The sequence below is a fragment of the Mixophyes fleayi genome, chromosome 4 (genome assembly GCF_038048845.1).
Source record: "Mixophyes fleayi isolate aMixFle1 chromosome 4, aMixFle1.hap1, whole genome shotgun sequence".
Taxonomy (NCBI): Eukaryota; Metazoa; Chordata; class Amphibia; order Anura; family Limnodynastidae; genus Mixophyes; species Mixophyes fleayi.
In genome coordinates this window covers 44,137,783-44,159,951 of record NC_134405.1, presented here as the reverse complement: position 1 = coordinate 44,159,951, position 22,169 = coordinate 44,137,783, and the positions used below count along the sequence as shown (strand labels likewise).

The following is a 22,169-nucleotide window of genomic DNA, read 5'->3' as shown; positions in this document are numbered from 1 at the left end:
CAGCTCTGGAGTCAGGTTCTGGTTATGTCTCACACACAGCTCTGGAGTCAGGTTCCTGCTTATGTCACACACACAGCTCTGGATTCATGTTTTGGTTGTATGTGACATAACCAGCACCTGAATCCAGAGCTGTGTGTGTGTGTGACATAACCAGCACCTGAATCCAGAGCTGTGTGTGTGACATAACCAGCACCTGAATCCAGAGCTGTGTGTGTGACATAACCAGCACCTGACTCCAGAGCTGTGTGTGTGACATAACCAGAACCTGACTCCAGAGCTGTGTGTGTGTGACATAACCAGAATCTGACTCCAGAGCTGTGTGTGTGACATAACCAGAACCTGACTCCAGAGCTGTGTGTGTGTGACATAACCAGAACCTGACTCCAGAGCTGTGTGTGTGTGACATAACCAGAACCTGACTCCAGAGCTGTGTGTGTGACATAACCAGAACCTGACTCCAGAGCTGTGTGTGTGACATAACAAGAACCTGACTCCAGAGCTGTGTGTGTGACATAACAAGAACCTGACTCCAGAGCTGTGTGTGTGACATATTAGTTAGCTGTGGCACAACTGTGTATTATTACAAATAGTTCTGAAACACGTGAAACACAACATGCTCCATGTTTTCTTTCAAATCTCCATCTCATTCTTTTCTCTATACTCTTCTGATTATATATAATTTACCGCTCTCTAGGATCTGAAGAGCCCTTGCTGGCATTTCCCCATACAATTTCCTCTTTACCGCCCTGCTACGTTTAATACTGCCCATCAACAACTTTGACGTGTCACTGTCATGTATAAGGGAAACTGCCCTGTCATGTATTCGGTCCTATTCTTTAACATAGTACTTATGAGAAAATTGTCTGCACTAGCTCTTCTGTCATCTAAAGGTACCTAACTTATTGTATAGCTGTAGCATATAATAACAAGAACAATGTGATGGGACAGACTAACTTCATACTGTGCTGTCAGGCATAATGTTAGTTCCTGTACGAGTCTCCCGACTTTTCCAATCCTCATTTTTTCCTCCCCCTTCAGTACAGCTACGAGTACTGGAGGCAGGACATATTATACAGGTAACAGAAAACATCTAATAAAATCAGTATCCTGCCTGATGTTTCATTGTCTCGATACACTACTACAGAAGCATTAGAAGCCTTGCAGTTTAAATATTATAGAATATAGACATTTTGGCACTGTAGACAAGTGAGGGTGCCCACACATTTTTCCTCATGACCATATTCAAGGAGATCAATGAGATCTTTAGCTTATTATTGCTAAGTGTATGACACAAGTAAAAGTCCTTCATAGCAAAAAAAATACGATCATCTAAGTTTATAAGTTTGTCACCCAGGAAGTGAAAACACTGACATTGCAAAGTGTGTGGGTAGACTGAACAATCATGTTATCGCCTTTCTACTTACACTGACTATATCAGGTTTCTCAGACTCGGTGGCCTTATTGCTGTCCCTGTCTATGGAGAGATGTTGGTCTGTACAACGTATCGGTTCTGGTTACAGAATACTTTCCAACGGTAGAGAGAATCCCTTTACAGCTGTGCAATGGAAGCCACACCAAACACAACTCAGACACGGCATCCAGCCTCTGTTTAAGCACTTTAATATTTCACATCTGAAGGGGTGAGGGTGGGCTAAAATACCTGATAAAGTGAAATATGAAGTTAACTTCATAAAATTTGCTTGCTGTGTATATTCATTTCCTCACTGAGCAGGCACAGTTTAAAGCAAACCATTTCATTCACAGACTTTAAGGCTTCTTGTGGAAAGTAAGGTTCGGGGCACAGTAAGAGAACCTGCAGCACTAGAACTGTGGTGGAACTAGAAGTCTAAGCATTCCCTGTCCACCAGCTGGAGATCTGCAGTTTGCCTGAGTCTGGGTTGGGGAGGGGGGGGGGGGGGGGGCGAGGGTGAGAAGGAAGGTGGTGGGGGGGGAGGGTAATACAGATATTTAAAATACTGCAGTATTGCACTAGCCTGTTTGCATATATTTTGCATCTCCTATGTAACGTGCATCACAGGTGTATTCCTGCCCATCACAGCCAGGGGGAATGAAACACATTTATACGCTGCTATCCCAACTGACAGTAAAGCACTTCATGAGATTTCAACAAGTTCACAGTTTGTAACGTTTGGTTAGGTATCGGATGTGTCGTACATAGTTCAGCCACTCTGCTCTCCGCTGGGACCGAGCGCTCATTGGATCACTGCCCCAGATCTAAACAGTTACAATACAGTGTTATTTTGGCTTTTGCACTCCTGACGTGGATAACACTGCTCCAGTGAGAGGAGAAAGAGAAAAAAAAAAAAATAGAAATTCCAGCCATTTTCACGTCCCAAACATGGTCGCCCCAGAATAGCTCCAGGGGGCATCGGCCTCGGATGGTCATAAGCGATAGCTCGTGTGCCAGATTGACGCTCTGCCACGCTGCCATGAGTCGTACACTTTGTAAGCAGCAGGTCATGTAGCGGGTGCTGGCTCGGTAATTCCATGCTCCATGATGTCAGCAAAGCTGTGCTACAACAAAGACACAAAGGAGATGGTGTTATCTGATCATGTGACGGCTTTTCTCCGTACAGGTCTGTCTATGCTGAATGTGTCTTGGAATGATTACAGAAAAGAGATAATTAGTTAACCAATGAGAAATAACAAAACATGTATATAATCATCATCAATTTATATAGCGCCACTAATTCCGTAGCGCTGTACAGAGAACTCACTCACATCAGTCCCTGCCCCATTGGAGCTTACAGTCCAATCCCCCCTCCACACACACACAGACAAAGGTCAATTTTTAATAGCAACCAATTAACCTACAAGTATGTTTTTGGAGTGTGGGAGGAAACCAGAGCACCCGGAGGAAACCCACGCAAACACTATATCATCATCATCATTTATATAGCGCCACTAATTCCGCAGCACTGTACAGAGAACGCACATCAGTTCCTGTTCCATTGGAGCTTACAGTCTAAATTCCCTAACACACACACACACACACACACACACACACACACACAGACTATGGTCAATTCTGATAACAGACAATTAACCTAGTACTATGTTTTTGGAGTGTGGGAGGAAACCCACGCAAACACGGGGAGAACATACAAACTCCACACAGATAAGGCCATGGTCAGGAATTGAACTCAATGACCCCAGTGCTGTGAGGCAGAATATAAATGACAGCTTTCAGTGGCTAAATCATTTTATAGCTATTGTACACTTTCGGCTCACAAAGGCAAAAAGATGGTGACTTTTAATATCGTCGTTTGGATTACCATACTGCTAAAATAACCACAGACAAACCAATAATAATAATAAAGGACTGTACCATACATTTTGCCAAAATATTATTTCATGATAATGTTGAACAATATTTTGAAATATTCTTGAGTTAATAAGATGCCATGAGGCACGGTGATTTCGGAGTTTATGAATTTAACCCTTCTTATCAAATATAGATACTATTAAGTTACTTGTACAGAAAAATCTTTGTTTGTGTAATATTGAACAATTGTCTAAAATCATGAAAAAAAGTAGAAATAAACCAGAAGCAATGTGTTTGAGGACAGCAAATATCTTGCATTTCCTTACAAATCAGAAGAGCTTCGGTTAATCAGAAAAATTAGATTTTTTTACATACTGAAAAACCCCTGAAGGACAAAGACATTGGATAATTATCCACTCCCACGAGGCTGGACAACTAGCCAAGCGGGTACACACGAAAGGAGTAGAGTACACCAGGGAGCAATCATTTTGGGGTTAGTCTGTGTTCTCCCACAGCCCTGGAGAAAGGGATTTAATGGCAAGTACATCTGCAGTAGTGGGTAACAGATAGTGGGATGTCCCAAAGCCATCTTCAACAGGAGTGGAGGCATTCTTACAAGTGAATAGTTGCCTAGATGGCCTTCCTCCCAGGCGGCCTACACAGATCGCTTTGTCCAGTTTGGAAAACTTTATGTGGAGACCAGTTGGCTACTCAGCAAACATGATCTGACATTGCCCCAGCATAAAAGGACTGACCAGTGTGGGATCTGGTATCTCCAACACAGAAATGGTTTGTCCTCCTGATACAGCCGGAAATCGACCATGGTGGCACCGCATCCCCTTTCTATGGCGATCGAAGAGGACAAATGGCATTCAAACGACAGAATTCCTGAGTCTTGCATATGCAGACAATGCAATACATGCACAGAGTGAATCGCTATAAAGTTCTAGATGACATGAAAACCAGATACCATTTTAGGTTGGAAGGACAGGACTATATGAATTAACATCCTTGTTTTAAGGAGAGGTTTGGTATGGATGTTGATGGTAAAGATCGGCACCTAGACGAAACAATAGCTAGGAGAATATCCACCTTTCAGGTGAGAAAACAGGGAGGAACCAAAAGAGGATCAAAGACAGCATCCTGTAAGCCAAGTTCAGAACCCAGCCAGAAACTGAAGGGGAATAGAGGTGTGACTGAATATGGCCTACTACTAGTAAAAACATTTTAATGCCTGGAAGCAGCACCAGCTGGATGCTAAAAGAACCAGTCCAGACAAATATGTTTAAAGCGGAAAACACAGTGGCTGATGAAGTGATGAATCCAATATGCATTTCAAGACCGAATAGGCCAAAGATGGACGATTAACAATTCCTGAGAATACCGCATATACCCAAGGTGTACGAAAACCGCATTCATCATGGGAGACGGACACCTGTTGTGACCACCTGCCACTACTCACCCTCAGATGTCACTGATCCATCCACCACCCAAGGGAGATAACCACTCTGTGACAGCCACATGGGCCCCATGTGGAGTTTCACATAATGCTCAGCTTCCAAAATAAAAGTATAGTTTTCATTACCCTTACGCAATACCGGATGGAAGTGAGGCTCTTGGAAGCATGCGGTTTGGTCAGAAGTGGAGGAGTTAGCTTGGTGTGAGCAAATCCTTTCCTGGGCATGTAAGAAGCACCGCGTTGATTCAAAGCACCATGACATTATACGGGAACAGCAATGATTTGGGATTATTTATAATTCAGTCCTACCTGGACGGTACGCAAACGAAAGGCGTGTACTCGAAACTGGAATTGTGCCTCCTGGCAGGCAAAGAAGAGGAAGTGCCAATGATCCTTCCAAGTGAGGATATGACAGTATGCATCTCAGATATCCAGAGACACCAGATACTAACCTTTCCTCATCGCCCGAATTACTAACTGAAGTGACTCCAGCTACAGTGAATGGAATTTGTTGAGGGCCTTTAAGTTCAAACAGGTGATGGAAAACCCTGACCCCCTCTGGTGATCCAGGAGATTGCAGATAACCACCAAGTCCAGCAGCCCGTCCGTAGCTTGAATAGAATCTATTCCTGCTGTCTTAAAAGTTTTCTGGAAGAGGCTCCAAAAGGGATAAAATATATTTTTGATACCCCTCATGTATAACTTCAAGTATTTAGAGCTTGGACATAGAACAGGTTCTAGACAGTTCTAGACTAAGGACTTCCTGTTATCAGAGGTCTGTGTGTCCGACCTTTTCAAAGTCCAGAAGGATACAAATTATTTTAGATTGTCTTCATAAGAAAAGTACGCTTCCCGCCTGCAGCAGCTGTGACGTTTTTCACTTTGGCCCTAAAAAGGTTTTTCTCTGAAAAAGGCAACACAGACAGGGTAGGTCATTTACAATGTACAAAACTTCTTCCGTGCAGTGTGAAACAAACTTTGGTCCTGTTGTGTGTCCCTCAATTTGCGCAAGTGGATCTAGATATCTACCAAAGCAACACGGTAATATTTGCGGAGAAGCAGAAGGTTGTGCAGGTTGATGGGAAGAGCTACACAGAGGGGAAGAACTGGGTACAGTCAGGATGTTCCTTCCAAACTACAGAGCATAAGCACCTGTGCGCCTACTTTCGCAGATCAGTGCAGAAAGGATGTTTTATTTTGTAGAAAGAGATTATTGAAATGAGATAAAAGGGGGTGGAGAGGGCACAACTTCAGATTGTCCTGGGAGAAGAGATTAAGGATTCCAAATCACAGAGATGTGAAAATTATAGCTGGGGCCGGCTGATTCCCCCCACTCAGTAAGAGCTGGATTCTCGCGTCTCAGCAAATCCCTCCTCCACATTGCAGTCCACCTTGATGGTGGTCGCCATCTCGTATTCCAGTACAAGGCTGCTGCATTCACCCAGAGCTTGGGACGAGTGCAGCTGCTGTTTAGCTCTACCAGCCCAAGAAACTAAAACTGGTGATGATGCACGTGCCCACTTCAGTGAATGACCCCTCCTCGCTGTAGGCAAACAGCGTCCACCTGATTCCCAAGATGAGAGCAGACAGATGATTTGGGGGCCTCTCTAGCACGGTGTGGGAGGAACGGAACAGGCGGGCCGCATGCAGCCTGACAACCTCTCACCTACGGCCCCCAGCTCTTGCAGACTTCATTGCACACAGCTTCACTCACAGATATTGAAGAGTTGATTAAAGGAAATTTAAGCTCAGCGTATCATGTGACTGCAGGAAGAATTGGGTCTGCTGACTGTGAAGATCAGGAGAGAGCAGAAGATCACAGATCAGCACCATGTGACCACCCTCTTTCCTCCCCGAGAAAAATCGGAATCTTCCTAACTGAAAAGGTAAGTGAACCTTATGGTATAGTGTAAAATATGCCCATTTATCACTTTTACCTGAAAAATAGAAACTTCCTGCTCTCTTTATTTACCAGTTCCATACCACTTTAACAACAGAATATATATTTCATCATCATCACCATTTATTTATATAGAGCCACTGATTCCGCAGCGCTGTACAGAAAACTCACTCACATCAGTCCCTGCTCCATTGGAGCTTACAGTCTAAATTCCCTAACACACATACACAGACAGAGAGAGAGAGACTAGGGTCAATTTTTGATAGCAGCCAATTAACCTACTAGTATGTTTTTGGAGTGTGGGAGGAAACCCACGCAAACATATTTATCTTATTCATGAAATAAGACCCAATAAACATGCAATATATTTAGATCTATGAGGTATATAGAAAAACTACTGTAAGCCTTTACATTACGAAACAAACTCCTTGAGATACGTACCATTGGGTTAGCACACGCTGAACACAGATGGTGCCTGTGTGCTGTATGTATTATGGAAGGATTTCAGGATGGGGACCAAGTTAGGAAATGAAGGCCGGAAATTTGCTTCGGTCTCCCAGCAGTTCTTCATCAGTTTGTATATCTAACAAGAAAAGAAAGGGGTTAAAGAGCCGTAACATATATAGATGAAGGACTCACACAAAACCCATTCAGGTTCTAAGCATACCCCATCGTCTATATACAGTGGAAGCAGCCATTGTATTCATAATAAGATGGTTTGCAGATAGTTGTTAATAGGTTTTCTGCTGCCTTATGGTTGAAATGCAGCATTTGTATGTGCTGTTTAAATCTGCTGCTTGGTTCCGCATTAAATCTTATTTGTGTTCTAGCTTGAAAGTTGTTGGCACTGTGTGTTGTAAGAAATGGAACAGACACTGCAGGTGGAAAGGGGACTGCGACAGTCCTGAACAGTTTATTTGCAAATTTACTTGGTAAAAGTCTGCTGGACGACTACAGGAGGAAGCACAGGTGATTAGTGTCACACTAAGCTTTCTCTTATAATTCGTAAGTGTGGAGACTCTGGAGGGAAAGGCGGTGGGTAGGCAGAAGCAGACTGGGGGCTCTGAGGTTAGGAGATAACTTTGTGATGCCACAGGAAGAGAGATTTTCAACTCACCTCATGGAATAAATGGGCTATGGCATATGTAACAGACAGTAAAATCTCACATAACCAAATAGTTAAATTTACAGTTGCTGCACGACCAGAGTGTATGTTGTTTTGCAATGTAATCGGAGCTGGCATGTAATAATACTTAGAATTCAACAAGGTTTGTCTTCTGGAAAAAGCCTACAGCTATTCTGTACAATACACTCAGTGCCGAATTAAGGGAATGGAGGCACCTGGGCTAAGGGGGCCTCCATTCCCCCGTGATCAGAGCTGCCCCCCCCCCCCCCGGCACTTACCTCCTTCCCCGACACGCTGTACGCTCCTTACTGAGGAGATCTCGTGAGAGTGAGACTCACGAGATGTCCTCAGTAAGGAGACTACAACGCGCTGGAGAAGGACCGCAGTGAAAGTGCTCAGCAGCACTGATCGCGCTGGGGGCGCCCCCGCCCCCGACCGATCAATACTGCTGCTGAGCACTTTCAAGGGCCCCCTGGATGCCATAGGCCCCTGGGCTGTAGCCCAGTTAGACCAATGGTTAATCCGGCCCTCAATACACTGCACTAAGTGGCTCAGCCCACTAAGGAACACTGAGCTAACCGGGACAGGAGGATCTGCAATATTGCAGGGGTTCACGCATCCTCCTCACCCCTAGGTAGCCACCTGACTTATGGCTGAGGCCAGGTACAAAGGTGGGGGTGAGGGACTCTCTCAATGAAAATAGGCGGATGGAGATAATTCCCCAGCCACGCTCCAAGGACAGCCAAGTCTGTCACCCAAAATGGTGTAAAATAAAAATACAAATATTAAATAGGAGCCTGAGCACTATGACCACCTTCTACGCAGGACACTGGGAAAAGAAACGAGGAAGGAGCAGAGGACACACAGGGTTATATAGTCTGTTCCATGTTCTGCCTCCTACGGGTGAAATATAACCCACTGTCTGTCTCCCCCTACTGGAGAAGGAGAAATCTATATCTCTGTATACAACCTCCTGTCACCTGAATCTGAGCGAATCTGCGCAGCAAACTCATATTATGGGAGGATTGAATCCATCCTGTACTCTTCAATACCAATGAATAGGGAAGATCTATTACTGGAGAGTACTAGATGGATCCAGTCCTTCAGCGCTGGGTGCTCACAGTACCATACAGCTCAGAGGATCAGGCAACGGTGGAAGGAGCCTTTTGAAGCTACATTCTGTGGTCATACGAAGGTGCGTATCATACTGAAACAGAGTTGTCCAAACGACTGGTCTGACATAGCTGTTTATGTTATTCCTCACTTACCTCCATAGGGCAATCGCTTGGGCACGGCAGCCTCTGACCGCGATCTAGTAAGTCAATCAGTCGCACCACAGTCATTTGTCCTTGGGTGACTCCAATCATCTCAATGAATTTCTAAGCAGGAGGAAGGTGAGGCAGTTTAGTTTCGTACTGCAGCCTCTACTCACAAGTGTAGGCTGCCCATTTGTGTGCTGAACCAATATCCTGCTCATCAATTAACTAGAAGTTAGTTCCTTGTGAACCGGTGGGCTGATTGTTGGCCTAGCCCACACAACGGCCACCCCCACAGAGCGCAGGCCTAAAGGTACACTTTCAATATGGAGTCAGGCTACCGTATAAATGTGAAGTGAATAACTGAAATGAACAATGAGAGAAATCTGTGTACTCACAGCAGGGGGGCTGAGATAGGAGTCACATCGAGTCAAAAGTTCATAGAGTGTGACCCCGAATGACCAGACATCCGAGGCATAGAAGAATTTGCATTCCTTAAGACATTCTGCGGCGTACCTGCAAGTGAACACAAGGAGCAGCATGGTCGGTATGTGCCCATATTAAGAGGAGTGTCAAAGCTTGACCATGTGGAAAGGTTGGTACAACCAATTATTAGGATTAAAATATTAATATGGAGCTTCACATTAAAGACTATTTAGTCAATAGAGCAGTGAGGAAGCATCACAGTTCCTTACCAAAACACTGGGCTGTCCCCATCCTCTCTTACTCTGTAATATTCATGACCTTCGGGCACAGCTTTGGCAAGTCCAAAATCACCAATCTTCACCACGTTCTCATTTTCCACCAGGACATTGCGGGCTGCGAGGTCCCGGTGAATATAATGCTGAGAGTGGAGGTACGCCATCCCCTGTGTGCACGACGGAGAGATTTATCAGTGTGTTGGCTAAATTCATAACACTACTTCCTCGGAACACGACGGACCACGGACTCACCTCACAGATCTGTTGGGCAAATAGTAATATCTGAGCCAGGCTCACGTTGTGTTTGGGCAAGTAATCCCGCAGACTCCCCAGAGGGACATACTCCATAATGAGCTGGACAATCTTATCGCCTGTGAAGTGAACACAAAAACCAAATGAAGGCTGAAGACAGCTGTGGTAAAACGAGGTATTAATATCACCCTAACCAGCCTGTTCCTCGTTTCTCACAAAATGTGGATTATAGCATGTACTTTTTATAGCCCTTGCATTTGTTCCCCAGCTCAACAAAATACCACTGCAGTGTCTTAATCACATGTGGATAAGGGGACATTGTAGCTCATTGTAAATATGTATATTGTTTATTGTACCTTGTTGATATTGCATGGAAGATGTTAATCATTGTCCTTAAAGTGAAGCCAGTTTGGTTATAGGCAAGAATCAGATTGCAGGATACAGGTGAGGGGGAAGGCCAATTAGTATCCATTGTTCTCAGCATGAATAGTTCAGACATCTTGTCTAAGTCCAGTAGGGACCTTCTGTGAAAGTACAGCTCATCTCCACTCCCCTTCCAACCCCCTGATACAGCACCCACCAATGGTTAAGAAGGATAGACCCAGGGGTTTGCCCAGGGAGGGGAAACACTGTGGAAATTAGAACCTAGATATAAGGAGCCACTCCAGGGGAGGAAGAGATGTTGATTCTGAGATTTGATTCATGGAAGGTGCAGTGTAGCTGTTTTTTTTAGTTTTTGTTCTCTACCAATGGACTACAGCTGCAGCTAAGAGAAGAACTCCATGGGTCTTTAAGTCAGGACATCCAAGTGACTGTAGCTCCTTAAGCTAGTGGGGTAAGGGACACATGATGTGGTAATCCTGCCTGGCATTTATTTACTGTGTGTATATATTTCTAGTGATTGTTTTTATTACAATAAATGTATTGCTTTACTTTCTTACTGAATTTGCCTGAGTGGCTGAGAACTCTAGAAGGTACTGGGTAGACTTCCCTGGCATAGTAAGGCACCCGTGGGTGGTCAGCCAGCATGAAGTGCGTAGCATTGGGCCATATCAATCCGGTATCTTCACAACATCAAATTCTAAAAAAGTTTCTATAGACCAAAAGACAAGTCTTCAGACTAGTAAGCAGACCTTGCTCGCTGCAGCAGCCTTTGTACTTCACAATGTTTTCATGGTAGAGTGTTTTCAGGATTTTGATCTCTCCTTTCCAGCTGGTCTCCAGCTGCTGACTGCACCCAGACTTCAGCGATTTCACAGCCACCATCTCCCCCGTCCCGTCATTATTTGGGTCATAGCAGTACAGGCTCACTTTTCCAAAGTGTCCCTGGAATCAATACCACAGGTTGATAAACTGGCTTTTTAAGGGTTAAAGCAAAGCAGTCACCTAGCCCCAGTAAAAAAATAAAGTCTATAAATTCAGTAGGGACCTGTGATCACCGCATGCATTCAGTGATGTCACCAGTTCCTGGTGAACCAATAGGCTGCATTCTGAGGAACACTGGATGAGCCCACACAATCGTTGCGTCCAATGTGTGTATGCAACTAGAGAGCAGGAAATATAAGAGAAGAGAAAGAGAAGGAACTGGAAAGGAGGATACCTCTCCCAACTCCCGGATCTTCTTTAAGTAACGTTTTTCGAACACTGTTGGGTCTGTGATGGAGTAATCAGGGCTGATGGAGGCAATATCAGAAAGATCTGCATACGATATAAAAGGCAATTATTAAAATGGAGGTAATAGACACAGACTGAAAACAAACCTCTTAATAAATCATCAACAAAGTACACAATATATGGATTTAATTCTTCAATGAAAGCAGCACAAACTCATAACAACTTGGCTGTAAATTCACTACAAAAAAACAAATGTTAATGAAAACATATGATTTTTAGAAATAATTGTGATGGCAAAGAAAAAAATATTGGATCACTATGTCCCGCCATCATTTGCTCTGCTTAGACATCAACAACGAGTCGTATTGGGTTCCACATCTTCCATTGCAAGACTTAACCACAACATGCTAAAAAGGTCACCTTAATGATATCTGTGCCTGGTTATTATGGCACCCATCTAACAGTAATTAGAAACTGGAGACAACCAGGCCACCAATGAGGCTCCCCGCTCTTACCGTGGGGCTGGAGTTGGGTCAGATCTCGGAGGATAGTCCGGAAGGAGGGTCTTCCTGAAGGGTTGTAGTTATGACACTGGCCAATCAAATCAGCAAGCTCCTTGCACGACGGCTCAGGGAGACCCAGCTCCTTTTCATAAAACCGCTCTTTCTGCAGAGTTTGGAAAAGGAAGACAGAAGATTATTTGAACAATTATTAATACAACAGAAAAACAACAACATCAGTTTTATGTATGCCGAACCAAGACCAACAAACCGGCTGCAGTACCTACTATTTACTTAATAAATATACCCTGTGCAATAGGCACAAGGGGCACATTTCATTTATATTGAATTGCCCATGTTTAAAATGCATTGAGCAGAATAAAGACGCAGACTTACAAGAACATTTACAACTTGTTCTGCACATGCATTTTAGTCTACCTAGGTGTGCAATGTTCCTTAGCCAGATAACTCCCAGAGTTCCACAGCTTATTTACGGACACTTGTACTGCTCAGTATATAAAGCCCTTTTCTGCTCACTTACCTCCGATGGAGTTCTCTCCTTCAAAGGAACATCCCCATTAAAGCAGATTTCCAGTAAAGTTGTCCCAAAGCTCCACTTGTCGGCAGCCGTACTGAAACTGGAGACATTGCGGACACACTCCGGTGCAATCCAGGGGATTCTGTCTACCCGCTCTGCAGGGAGACCGACATACTCAGCGTCACACATAGAGCAGGTAGATCCTAAACACATTTTATAAAAATTACTATGCTAGAGATAGTGTTCAATACCCTCTTGGGAAAGTACTGTGAAGGACACTCCTGGGTCGCTCAGTTTGATGAAAGGAGAAGATCCATCTTCCAAACCTTTCCTGGCCAGTAGAATGTTCTTTGCACAGACATTTCCGTGGACCAAACATTTATCTTCCTGCAGAAACAGAAGAGTTCTACTTAGTCATGCAAGTTACACTCTAACCCAGCAGGTCTATTTGTAAACATTCAGCAGACTGGAGATAAATCAAGCATATTTTTGAGTTAGCTGCATCCACCGCATGGAGGAAGAGAGGAGAACGCTTGTCATTATAGGGAGCACAGATTTCAATGTAAATGAGTCTTCTGTATTTTCTGAAGGACACATCAAAAACAGAACACGCTTCATTCCAGGTGTATCTTTGTTTCCATGAGCATAGAACATTGTTTGTTTGTTTTTAACATAGAAGTCAATGCTCTAGCTGCATCCATTATTCCACAATAACACGTATGTACCCAACTGGATGTTATCTAAACAGAACCCATATCAAAAATCCTATCTATGTCAATAATACTCATACCAGATAGTTTAAGGCACTCGCCAGTTGCCTGGCCACTGTGAACTTCCACCCGGCAGAAATCTGCATTTTATCCTTGCGTAAGCAAACGTCCAGTGGGCCGTGTTCAACAAACTCCTCCACCATGATATCTTATGAAAGAGAACAAAAAAAGAAATGTGTGTATATGGTAATTAGGACATTCGCAAACACCCACTACTCTCTACCAATTACTCACTTTCTGATTCCCGGACACAAACTCCATGGACAAATACTAGGTGGATATGAGAGACTTGGCTCATTAGACTTGCGGTCTCGAAGAAAGCCTGAGATGTAAGAGAAAGTAGACAGAGGCCGTGAGCAGTAACAGGAGCGTAGAAGTAAATAATGGGGGGGGGGGGGGGGGGTACAGTGGAACAACACAGAAGATAAGCAGTATAAGAACAGAGTTTAGCAGGAACAGCAAATGGTCAAGCAATTGTTCTACAGGGAAAAGGGATAGAAGAAGGTGATGAGCTTGAGAAGTTCAATTCATGGCGGAGAGCAGCACACAGATAAGCAGGCTATGTCCAGTGTAAAGTTCCTTTTAAGTTCTGATGAAGAAAGAGGTCTTGGGAAAGAAGGACTGGTCGAAGAAGCGAATGTTGTAACTAGGTTACAGAGATGTCGACTAGATTGGATTACCAGGAGCGCCTGGGCAAATCTGGGTCCATGACCGACACCCAAACTCCTTACGATCTAATCTTGTAAAAAATATGAGAGATTAGAGAAGTTGGTGGTGGGAATGGTAAACCAACTAAAACAGGCACATAAAAAGCCAGGGTTTTGGGGAGAAACCTTTGGGTCCCAAGAACTGTCTCCCTCCGAGTTTGTTATTGATGTGTTTACATCAGATTTACCTCTGGTCACTCTCAAAACATTCACAAGAATGTAGATTACAGAGATGGCTGGAACACTCAACTTCACCCATCGTAGAATTCTAAATGCTTCCACCATGGCCTGAGAACTGCAAGTGTCTCGTAATAATTCAGTTAAGACAGCACAGAGGCGTCGTCCATCTGGTCTTCTGGGCTTTGAGAAGAGATGTCCACTCAAGACCAGATAAATGGCCCTTTGCTTCAAGACAACGTTCTTGGAAGGGAGTCCTTCTGATCCCTTGCACATATTTGTGAAGGTACATTGTCCCCATGCCTGGCTGTCTGCCTGAAAACGTTCTCCTCACCACCAGATGAGATAGTTCCATTAATTACCCTGGTAGAAAGTTGGATTCATATGATAGGTGCTCGTGAGACTAGTCATACATGCTTTAAAGAGAGCACATTACTCACATGTACAACTTGATGCTGAGTGCCCGTTGGTCAGCAGGGCAGCGATTAGCGATTGGATAAATTCAATATGGGAAAGGAAGATCCTCTCCTGCAGCGTGTAGAAAAGGAGACACAGAGATAACATGGAGGTCAAGGTGACCAGGAAGGACTTGGCCTGTTCTAATCCAGTCATGAATTTCAAAGGTCTGGATGGTCAGCTTGAGTTGATGAATTGCCAGCTCCCTTACTGGTCACAAGAGCCGTGACCTTGATAAATCCAGAGATACCATAAAATCACCTTTCCTTATGCCTTGATCAACCTAAGCTGTAACAAAACCTGTCAAAAGTGCAGACCAAAAGGTGGAAAAGACACCTGGGAGACGAATCATTGTCCTCTTAGAAAATCATAAAACAGGAGGGGCCCATTACTGGAGAGATCTACCGTAACTTGATCCCAGAAAAAGGGATTCTAGGACTCCAAAATGGAGCATGTGCTGGGAACGTTTAAGCTGGTTCTGATCCTCAGGGTCCTAATCTTCAGAACTGCAAGCACCTCCCTATAAAGAGAGTCAGACTCGGTCACTAGGAGAGCTGAAAAACATGGTTGCCTGCAGTAGGCTTTGATTCGCTGGCTACTGTCACGTGTGCATTATTGGACCTGCAGTGTCGAGTGGGAGTCTCCAGGGGTATACCTGGGACATTTACTCCATTTGTCACATTGCAATCTTGTAAAAATCATATGGGATCTGTGGCACTCCTGCAGCGCACTCCACTTGTAGCTCCCATCCCCTTGAGCAAATCTGGCCATCCAGAAACATTTCCGGATTACCAATAGACTGCGGAGAAATGTTGCCCTGGTTCAGTAGTCCCTGCATTAGTAGGGTAATACCATGTAGCACAGAGATGTGGAGAATAAGATCACAGTAAGGTGGTGGTAGGACACAGAAGAGCAACATGAGCCCAGCACCTGTCTATGATAGGAAGACACAGATAAGGGAGCAGAAAGTTAAGAAGGTGGGAAATGGAGGAGGTGGTGAAGGGGTGAACAGAGAGCAAAGTGGAGCAGAGTTAAAAGAGCAGGAAGATTTGAGGCACAGACAGTAAATGCAGATTAACTGCACTCTCTGCATACAACACTCGCCAGTTCTATAATCACACAGACCCCCCCGCACCCAGCACTCACCAGTTCTATAATCACACAGACTCCCCCGCACTCAGCACTCACCAGTTCTATAATCACACAGACTCCCCCGCACTCAGCACTCACCAGTGCTATAATCACACAGACTCCCCCGCACCCAGCACTCACCAGTGCTATAATCACACAGACTCCCCCGCACCCAGCACTCACCAGTGCTATAATCACACAGACTCCTCCGCACTCAGCACTCACCAGTGCTATAATCACACAGACTCCTCCGCACTCAGCACTCACCAGTGCTATAATCACACAGACTACACTCTGCACCCAGCACTCACCAGTGCTATAATCACACAGACTCCCCCGCACCCAGCACTCACCAGTGCTATGTCTTGGTGACTGGGATCCAGCACTTTCAGAACAACTCGTAGATCGTGGGAATTATTGTTCAGCTCACTGGACTCGTACTCTGAATCGTCCTCACCACCTTCACTCACCATAAGAACCCCTTCATAGATATTCGATCGGGTCCCCTGACCCAAGTGGGCTTTCTGCGAAGCGAGATATGGTAGATTACTGACCACCACACAAATTCAGGTAGCTTGTGTGCTGTGTACCGTTAGACTGTAAGCTCCTTGGGGAGAGACGGCTCTCTTCTTGTGTGTTTTTAATCTTTTGCCTATGTTTTAATGTCACTGATGTACTTGTCAATAATGTACTTGACCTGTACGACACTTCGTACTTACTCTGGTGCTATGTAATTTAAAATAGTTTAGAGAAGGGAAAAGATAATTGGTGGCATGGCTTTAAGCCCCTGTTTACCCAGTCAACTGACATTGTGGATTCTGCTATTCGGGAAGATATAAAGGAAGGCAAGGACATCTGTCCCTCAATGCAGTGTGCAAAACAGAGCCCTCTAGTGGTACAGATATGAAACACCATCGCTGGTGCATGATTATAGTGACCCCCTTTGATCAAACAGACCTGTGAGATCTCGTGCTTGCGGATCTGGTGGAAGCTAAGTTGACTCAAGTTCAGGTTCCGGGACACTGTGCTCTCTCTGCTATCTTTCCCTTTCCTGCAGATAGTTAGGTTGGAAACTTCTGAAATGGAACACAATTGGTGAAATTAAATATGCATTTGTTAAGAGTCAGTAAGGTCACTTTGTTGTGTACTTTGTACAGGCAGTGTCAGGTCTGTTCCACATAAAACAAGGACATCTGTAAACCCCTCTTAATATTTGTATGAAAAGTCACTTGTGATATCACATAACAAGAATGAATTCACTACTATAAATCATTATTCATATTAGAAGTCTCCTTGGATTGTACGTGTGTGCTATATATACCCTATGAGGGAGTGCACATAGTAAATGCTTATAGACAGGGTTATATATTAGCAGTACAGACTCTCAGGTTCTATGATGTATGCATTTATTTAATTCTATCTTCTTAACATCAGCATAGTATGTTAGCGCTTTATAAACAAAAGAGAATACAAAATCTGAAAGGTGTCTGTACCGCCAGACTTTGGCAGGATGCATTGCTTCACGTGGAAGACCTCCTGCCCAGATTTCAACGTGCAGCCTCGCAGGTTCTCTGTCAATTCCTTGACGCTGGGAAAACCTCGGTCCCACTGCTCCAGTGTATAGGAATCATCCACCTTATCTATCCTGAACTGCCTGTAGCTGAACCGCTTGTTCTGAGGAACAAAATAACAGAGAGCATGAAGTTGGAGTCGATCGTAACAGAAATACATAAAGCAGATCTAGACAGGTGATCACATTTTAGCCATAATTACGCCCTATTATCTTTAGAAGTTCAATATACTTCTAGTTGATTTACTTAATCTTAAGCACATAAAAGTAAAAATCCCCGGACACGCCATTTGTAAAGATGAACAGTTACGCTGCGTGCACCAGATGGTAATGTAACTAGACCGAAATAGGGGACGTCCTGGTGTTCGGGAAGGGTGCAAAGAAAGGATTTGTTTTGTAAGCAGGCAATGTTTATTTATTTAACGAAACAGTCCGATTAAACCTACACTCTGTAGCTCTCAAACAAGTCAATAAATTACACAAAGATTCAGAGAAAGTATAAAATAGAAGCAAAGACAACAACATTAAAATATTAGTACACATACAAATTTAACACAAAAAAAACTTCCGCTTGTGTCATGTGAGCGGGTTAAGTAGAGTAAATGGTTTTTTTTTTTGCTTTTTTTATTTTTCTTAACTGTGTATGCCTCCAGCCTCCTAAGTGTGGGACTTTTCCCTCATCTAAATCCTGCAGGTGACTGAAAGAGAAAATGCTGATCAGATGGTTATGGGGCTACAATGTGCAGCGAGATGGGGCCAGTTGCCTATATCACAGAGTGCAGCCAGCTGACTACTGCCATTACCTTATTAATTCTCAGACGATCTCACCCGCTAACCCTGCACTGACCTGGTTTTCTCCTTTCACCGTCATGATGAGTCTGTTAAAGTTAAAAGCGCTCCAGCGGATAATGTACAACCCATCCGTCTGTTCTTCTCGCTTTAGCTTCTGGACAATGTACTGCTCCCTGCGTGATAGAAAGGTGTCAGGACTATAATGGACAGTCATTGTGAGATACGAAGGGATGTGGCATGGGTTAGACTCACAAAGTGGCCGCCTCCGATAATACATTTTAAAAAACAAAACAAATTTTATTTTTGCTGCTTATACAGTCCTTTACATAAACATGTATTGCATACATTATAAACACATACATTTATATAGAATATTCCATTTACTACAGCTAAACTCCTTTGCTGGCTTGTCACATGACTTTTGGGATATGAAAGTGGATTCACAAGTAAGGCTATGCGCATGGGCATTTTTATTCCATCCACCCTCCAATCCAATCCACGTTTTGATAGGTTCTGTCTCAACCCCGGTCTCCTAGCAGATGGATCATTGATCTTTATGGAGTGATGGGCGGACTTTGCACATGGGCAAGTGGATGTTGGAGCAGAGAAGGGATAAATTAGATGTTCCATCCGTCCCCGCGATGTCTCCCTTCTCTCTAAATTCCGAGTACCTCTATTCTCCTATCAATAAGTGAAGTGGAGGAGAGATGGAAACGAGATGCGTTTACACCGGACTGCTCATTGACAGAATGGACAACTCCTTCAGAAGTAGACTTTGGGCTATTTACCCACTTATAACTTTGTGAGCTCCACTCAAAACTACTATAGGATACAAAGTACTCCTCCAATTGTGGGATCACCCCGAAGCCTTCAACAGTCCAGCACTGTTCTCCTTTCTGTGACTACTGCTGGCTTGTTTAACAGGCAGCTGTGTTGTCGAAGCCCCTCCCCCAAAGACTTCTCATCTACATGAATGGTCAGTTTAGGGGATATAGGCGTGGATAACATAGGTCCTCCTCAGTAGCAGAGAGGTAAGAAATGCTGGTTATTGGAGTCTTAATGGAGCAACACCTCATGGCCGGCATGCAGGACTTTGTATCAGGCCTGGCCAACCTGTGGCTCTCAAAGTGTTATGAAACTACAAGCCCCAGCATGCTTTGTCAGTAGGCAGACAGTCAATAGCTGACGGCAGGATACACTAGTAGTTTCACAACACCTGGAGATCCGCAGCTTGGCCAGGCTTGTATTAGATTATATATTAGTGAACTCCACCCAATATGTAAAATGTAAGTTTAACAAGTTCTTCTTTAGTCATACATCATGTGTTAACTCTTTATTTTCCTCTACATAACTATACATAAAAGGGTGGTATTACTGCTATCCTGGACAGATTGAGCTCATGAGAGCCACACATACTGACGATGTAAAGAAAAATATACATTTGTAAATGTCTACTATATAAATAGTATAGGGCAATAGTATAGTACAGCCTTTTATAACACCAGCCTCATCCACCTGTATGTACAATTGTGTGTTACAATGCATTCATTGCGTGGTAGGCCATCCTCTATAGAACACCATCCTTACTAGAACACTTGGCTTGTGTTTCAAGGTGGTATTATAGAGAGGTGGCCGTGTATTTTCACTTCAGTGGCAAAAATACAATGTAAAACATTGGACAAGTGCAGGATATAATTTCTCCTCATATGACGCAGATGGAACAAACGGGCAGATCTGATGGCTTATTAACCCCGGCCGTGTCATAGTGTAACTAAGGAAGTGGGCGTGGTCAGAGGCGGAACCATAAGAGACTGATCGGTCTTCTATATAGACAAGGGTGTATTGTATACATACTGGATGGGCCCGTGAATTCCATTCAGGACACTCATCACTAAGCGTGGAGGGGCCACTTCGTGGCACAGGTAGTGGTTGGAGTCGGTTGTGAGCCTGAAATATCCATCCACCAGCGATACAAAAGACAATGCCTCTTCATAAGATGGCAGAACGATCTCCTAGAGCGGAGAGAGAGAGAGGAGAGATTCATGAAGAGAGAAATAAACCGTGAAAAAACAAAATACAAATACCAACAAGGAATGGGTAGGCTGGGTGAACAGGGGAGAGACAAAGCGAGATGGAGGAAGTGTAAGAGAGGGAGAAAAAAGGTGAGGGCAACTATAGAGAGAGTGAGATTGGGACCATACAGTGAGGGGGCAAGAAAGACTGGGGAAAAAGCTAGCGAGGGGGAAGCCGGAGCGATATGGGAGGGAGAGCAAGATGGATGAAAGAACCAGACAGACAGAGGAGAGACGTCACAAGACGGGGGAAGTAACAATGGGGGAGAGAGGAAGCAAGATGAGGCAATGTGAGATGGCAGAAGAGCCAATGAGGAACAGAGGGAGATGGGTAGGAGATCTGAAACAGCCAGTGAGAGGCATCAAAGAGCGAGATGGGGAAAGAGCAGAGAAAGGGGAGAGATGGGGGGTGGGGGTAGACAGAGCAGGATGGGGGCGGTAAGGAGACCGAGGAGGGGGGGGGCAACAAGGTGGCTGAAGACGACTTACAGGATGTAACAAACACTCACCAGGCATCGGTTGTCCTGACAGTTGATGCTGACTCTACTCCTGCTGATAACAATATGGGTGATATCCTGGAAATCACAAAACTGCACCCACTTCTGGTCACCAGTTTCCGCCCTAACCCCTGACTTTCCAGCCTTCTGCCCTTTCCCACGACTCTTCTTGCTGAAGTAATTTCTTGGATTGCTGCTTCCTGCAAGTTCCTAAACCACAAACCACCGTACTGAGCAGGTCAGAAGGATTTCTCACATTAAACTCAACACATTCTTTCCCTATACCGGTAATTGTCTAGGTGTTATTATTTAAACTTACAAAACTTGTGCCCGGCACAAACATGCTGCAAATTATAGCAACCAATCAGATCGTGATAGAAACTCAGAATAGTAGAAAAATGGCGATTAGAGTCATACATAATTAGCGAGGTTTATAAAACACACAGACGTCTATAAGTTCACCCATTTATAGCCATTAGTTGTGTTGTCCCAGAGAAAGTCAAGCAGCTAGTAATACAATTCCTTGTACCTTGTCCAGTTAATCTGTTCACTATGGGTTACAGTAGCTTTTTCTTATGCGCCAGTTTTTTGATAAATATCCGTAACAGAGTAGAAAAAAAAAAAAAAAAAAGGTTCAAATCAAAACTATAAACATTGCAGTTTGCCGTCTTCAGATTCAATCAACCACTCTTCCTGCTATTTTCTCTGGACCTACTGCCTGTATTTAGGGTTGGAGCAGATTGCAGAGTACTGGCTCTCAAAAGAACTTGCAGTCAGCTGTTCGTATTATGAATGTTCCAATGTGTCACTAGTACAGATTGATCTATCAATGTGGTCATGCTAATGCTCCGACAGGTCTATCCCTATGAACATTCTAATGACCCATCTGGCTACACATTCATCTACCCATGCGAGCATTCTAATACTATGGAAATGGTTTGTTCTATTAATGTGCACTTTATAATGGTCTAATTGGTGACACGGATAGACCAATAAGTAAGCAATCAGAGCATCAGAACATTCCCCGTGCTTAGATACAACATTTGCATTCCAGCCAATCAGATCATTAAATCATTCATATGGATACACCAACATGTAGCCATTGTAATGGTCTGACTGGCTACAGATTGGTCTATCATCGTGAACATTCTAATGCTCCGATTGGCTACATAACCCTGAGATCATTCTAATGCTCTGATTGGCTACAGGCTTGTCTAGACACTTCCACTTCAAGTCACTGGATTCTCATGGGAAGCGTGCCTAAAAGGCTTGTGCCCCTATCAGTAAGAATGAGTGGGGTCAACATTGTGTGTGTCAGAAGCAGGAGTGCAAAAATATCTTTACCTTGAATGCAAATCTATAACG

At 44.0% G+C, this 22,169-nt stretch overlaps 1 protein-coding gene across 4 annotated transcripts in view; it reads right to left on the bottom strand.

Annotated features, from left to right (window-relative positions):
- Positions 1-1,603: 1,603 nt before the first annotated feature.
- Positions 1,604-22,169, bottom strand: part of TYK2 (tyrosine kinase 2) — a 39,926-nt gene continuing 19,360 nt past the window's right edge. For 3 of the 4 annotated variants that reach the window (XM_075206833.1, XM_075206836.1, XM_075206835.1), the window contains exons 7-25: positions 20,817-21,014; positions 20,090-20,247; positions 18,291-18,408; positions 17,367-17,547; positions 16,831-16,949; positions 16,227-16,397; positions 13,637-13,724; positions 13,423-13,550; positions 12,884-13,019; positions 12,636-12,787; positions 12,110-12,260; positions 11,581-11,678; positions 11,114-11,306; positions 9,981-10,099; positions 9,723-9,895; positions 9,426-9,543; positions 9,040-9,150; positions 7,087-7,228; positions 1,604-2,535 (exon numbers count right to left, since the gene is read on the bottom strand). In XM_075206833.1, coding sequence (XP_075062934.1) covers positions 7,094-7,228; positions 9,040-9,150; positions 9,426-9,543; positions 9,723-9,895; positions 9,981-10,099; positions 11,114-11,306; positions 11,581-11,678; positions 12,110-12,260; positions 12,636-12,787; positions 12,884-13,019; positions 13,423-13,550; positions 13,637-13,724; positions 16,227-16,397; positions 16,831-16,949; positions 17,367-17,547; positions 18,291-18,408; positions 20,090-20,247; positions 20,817-21,014 — 2,547 coding nt within the window. In that variant the 3' untranslated portion in view covers positions 1,604-2,535; positions 7,087-7,093. The remainder of the gene's footprint in view (positions 2,536-7,086; positions 7,229-9,039; positions 9,151-9,425; positions 9,544-9,722; positions 9,896-9,980; positions 10,100-11,113; positions 11,307-11,580; positions 11,679-12,109; positions 12,261-12,635; positions 12,788-12,883; positions 13,020-13,422; positions 13,551-13,636; positions 13,725-16,226; positions 16,398-16,830; positions 16,950-17,366; positions 17,548-18,290; positions 18,409-20,089; positions 20,248-20,816; positions 21,015-22,169) is intronic. The other variant, XM_075206837.1, reaches the window with a different exon arrangement.